This window comes from Solanum stenotomum, unplaced genomic scaffold, assembly GCF_019186545.1.
Source record: "Solanum stenotomum isolate F172 unplaced genomic scaffold, ASM1918654v1 scaffold21465, whole genome shotgun sequence".
NCBI classification, from domain to species: domain Eukaryota; kingdom Viridiplantae; phylum Streptophyta; class Magnoliopsida; order Solanales; family Solanaceae; genus Solanum; species Solanum stenotomum.
The window spans coordinates 1-2,757 of record NW_026026545.1 but is presented as its reverse complement, the minus strand read 5'-3'; the positions used below and the strand labels follow the sequence as shown (position 1 = coordinate 2,757).

General features: G+C 38.6%; 2 protein-coding genes across 5 annotated transcripts in view; one reads left to right on the top strand and one right to left on the bottom strand.

Annotated features, from left to right (window-relative positions):
• Positions 1 to 1,854, top strand: part of LOC125851003 (protein SENSITIVE TO PROTON RHIZOTOXICITY 1-like) — a 2,508-nt gene extending 654 nt beyond the window's left edge. For 2 of the 4 annotated variants that reach the window (XM_049530801.1, XM_049530802.1), the window contains exon 2: positions 426 to 1,854. In XM_049530801.1, coding sequence (XP_049386758.1) covers positions 470 to 1,771 — 1,302 coding nt within the window. In that variant the 5' untranslated portion in view covers positions 426 to 469 and the 3' untranslated portion in view covers positions 1,772 to 1,854. Of the gene's footprint in view, positions 1 to 52; positions 220 to 425 lie in introns of those variants that run through there. The other 2 variants (XM_049530803.1, XM_049530800.1) reach the window with 2 other exon arrangements.
• A 217-nt stretch (positions 1,855 to 2,071) lies between these two features.
• LOC125851004 (FHA domain-containing protein PS1-like) lies at positions 2,072 to 2,751 on the bottom strand. The gene is made up of 2 exons (XM_049530804.1): positions 2,671 to 2,751; positions 2,072 to 2,571 (listed from the first exon to the last, which is right to left on the bottom strand). Exons 1-2 carry the CDS (start codon positions 2,692 to 2,694, stop codon positions 2,335 to 2,337), a joined length of 261 nt encoding a protein of 86 aa, XP_049386761.1. The 5' UTR covers positions 2,695 to 2,751; the 3' UTR covers positions 2,072 to 2,334.
• Positions 2,752 to 2,757: the final 6 nt, after the last annotated feature.

Below are 2,757 nucleotides of genomic sequence, written 5' to 3'. Positions count from 1 at the left end.
GGTTCAGGATTGTTAAATGTTTTTTATTTTTTTTGAAATCTTTGTTTCTATGTAATTTACTTTTCTGTTAGAGGTTGGTCTGAGGGTGGGGGTAGGATGTTAGATGAATATGCTGTCATTTAGTTCATGGAAATTAGCTTCTAGTAGAGAAATTAAATGTAGGTTTCAATGAACTTGGTTAGGAATTTCTGTTAGAAGATAGGAGACGGCTTTCTTGTGGTAGTAATTGTGAACATCTCTCCTCTTCTCTTAGTGTGCAAAGTTTGCTTCCGTGCCGTCTTAGGCACATCTCTCTATCTTAGTTTCTTTAAATTTCAAAGCACTTAAAGTGTATAAATATCTTGATTTGGGATTATGAATAGAATAGAGAGTTAAACTAATTTTCTCAAATAACTAACTAACTACACTCATTTCCGGATCACCAGACTAGGATTGAGCAACAAATTTCGAAATCTAAAACGCATCTAGCATGGAACAACAGGCTAATGAAAGCAGTGAAAATCATGATTTTACTGGAATACAAGAATGGGATCCAAGAGCCATGCTTAAAAGTATGTCTTTTCTTGAACAAAAGATTCATCAACTCCGGGAGTTGGTGCGTAGAATTGTTGACCACAGAAGCCTAGCTGGGATTCAGGGAAGTGACCTTTCAAATCAGCAGCAACAGCTAATAACAACTGATCTTACCTCTATTCTTATTCAATTGATATCAACTGCAGGGAGTCTTCTTCCAACCGTGAAGCATCAAGCGAATCCACCTACCAAGCAACTCGAGCAGTTTGGTGGTGCCTCCATTCTTTCTGAAACAGGTACTAATGTTGGTGCTCTGACATGTAATGTTAATGTGACTAAGGCAAAAGATCAGCTCAGCCATGTTGATCAAATGGGAGATTGTTCTGTTGATGAACATGGGGCGAAAGATGAAGATGAACCCCATGAGGAAGAGAACCTTCCTCCTGGTTCCTACGAGATTCTGCAGCTGGAGAAAGAGGAAATTCTTGCACCTCACACTCACTTTTGCACAATTTGTGGGAAGGGATTTAAGAGAGATGCCAATTTGCGGATGCACATGAGGGGTCATGGGGATGAATACAAAACTTCAGCTGCTCTTGCAAAGCCTCACAAGGATTCCAACTCTGGGACGACGCTTATTAAAAGGTATTCCTGTCCTTGTGTTGGTTGCAAGCGCAATAAAGAGCACAAAAAGTTTCAGCCACTAAAGAGTATCTTATGTGTGAGAAACCATTACAGAAGAACCCACTGTGAGAAAAGATATGCTTGTAGTAGGTGCAATTTGAAGAAATTTTCAGTTATTGCAGATCTTAGAACACATGAGAAACATTGTGGTAAAGATAAATGGCTTTGTTCTTGTGGAACAACCTTTTCCAGGAAAGACAAGCTTTTCGGGCACATTTCCCTTTTCCAAGGACACACACCTGCAATTCCTCTAGATGAAACCAAAGGTTTTGCTCGGACATCCGATCAAGGCCAAACCAATGATGCAACTACAAAGCCTGGAAATATAGATTTTGAGGTAAATGTTCAGAATGACAGTGGACTTCAAAATACTATGACTGTTAAAGGGAGTACAGATAACCCTGACAGTTATTTCTCATCTTTGAACTTTGAAACTAGCAAGCTTAACGAACTGCAAGAGTTTCCTCAACCACCATTTGAGGACCAAGAAAACTCATTCTCTTTTCTACTGTCAGGTTCATGTAATTACCCCCGGAAGGTTGGAAAAAACATAGGTTCTACTACACTGGAATAGTTCAAGTGAATTTGTCTGTGGTTTAATGCTGTCTAGTTTTCTTATTATGTCAGTTCTTTGTGAATAAATGACGTCTTTCATTAGTGTGCAAGTCTGTAATCCCAAGTCAACAATATCAGAATATTTTTTTATTAATCTGCTTTTAGTTACAAACAGACTTCATTAACAGATTTCTCCTTAATTAGTTTCACAAGAGAATCTGGATACAGATGATAACAACTATTTAACAAAGTGCTGAACTAAAACTAACATTGAATTTGTTTTTGAAGATATTGGACTACAGATATAGATACATGTACAAAAGCTTCACAACGTTACCTGATTTCATTGAGAAAATCTGTGAATCATCTAGAATCAATTACATTGCAATGAAAAACTAGAAGTTTCAAAAGACAAAAACAATGACCATTTACATGTCTAGATGTGGTCATAAGATCTGAATTCATCTCTGACATCTTTGATAAGAAGGGGAACTAGGCTCAGTTAGATGGTTCAGCTGGATGAACATATTTGCCTATGATAGAATTATGGAGCAAGCAGCTTCCTTAAGGGTGAGTCTCTACCTAGCTAACTGTGCTGCCTGAACAGATTTGCCTATAATGAGAATTATGAAGCAATATCAGCTTCAAGCCTTTTGCTGCTTGTCCTGACTTTGATGTCTTCCTTAGAGGTCCAAGAACAAAGTCATCCACACATGACCAAGTGCTTCCCCTGGGAGAGCTGTCTTTCCAGAGAAACCTCTCAGAGAATGGGTTCACCAGACTCTCTTGGAAATCTTCTGCTGTCTCACAGATTATACCCTGCCAATCAATAAACAAAAATAAATGTCAGTCTTGTTTTCTAAAGGGTGTGGTGGGATGTGGAAGGGAGGATATGTTGACATGTTGTTGTGGTCTTACTTCTGCCATGGCCTTGATCTTCATAGTAAGATCATTGCTAAGGAGAACAAGTTGTCCATCTCTGTTAGTTCTTTTGAAGAGGAGGGC

Coding starts and splice junctions, on each gene's coding strand:
- LOC125851004 (XM_049530804.1), bottom strand. CDS start 2,694: ATGAAGATCAAGGCCATGGCAGAA. Junction 2,572..2,670: donor AGATCAAGGCCATGGCAGAA/GTAAGACCACAA, acceptor ATTGATTGGCAG/GGTATAATCTGTGAGACAGC.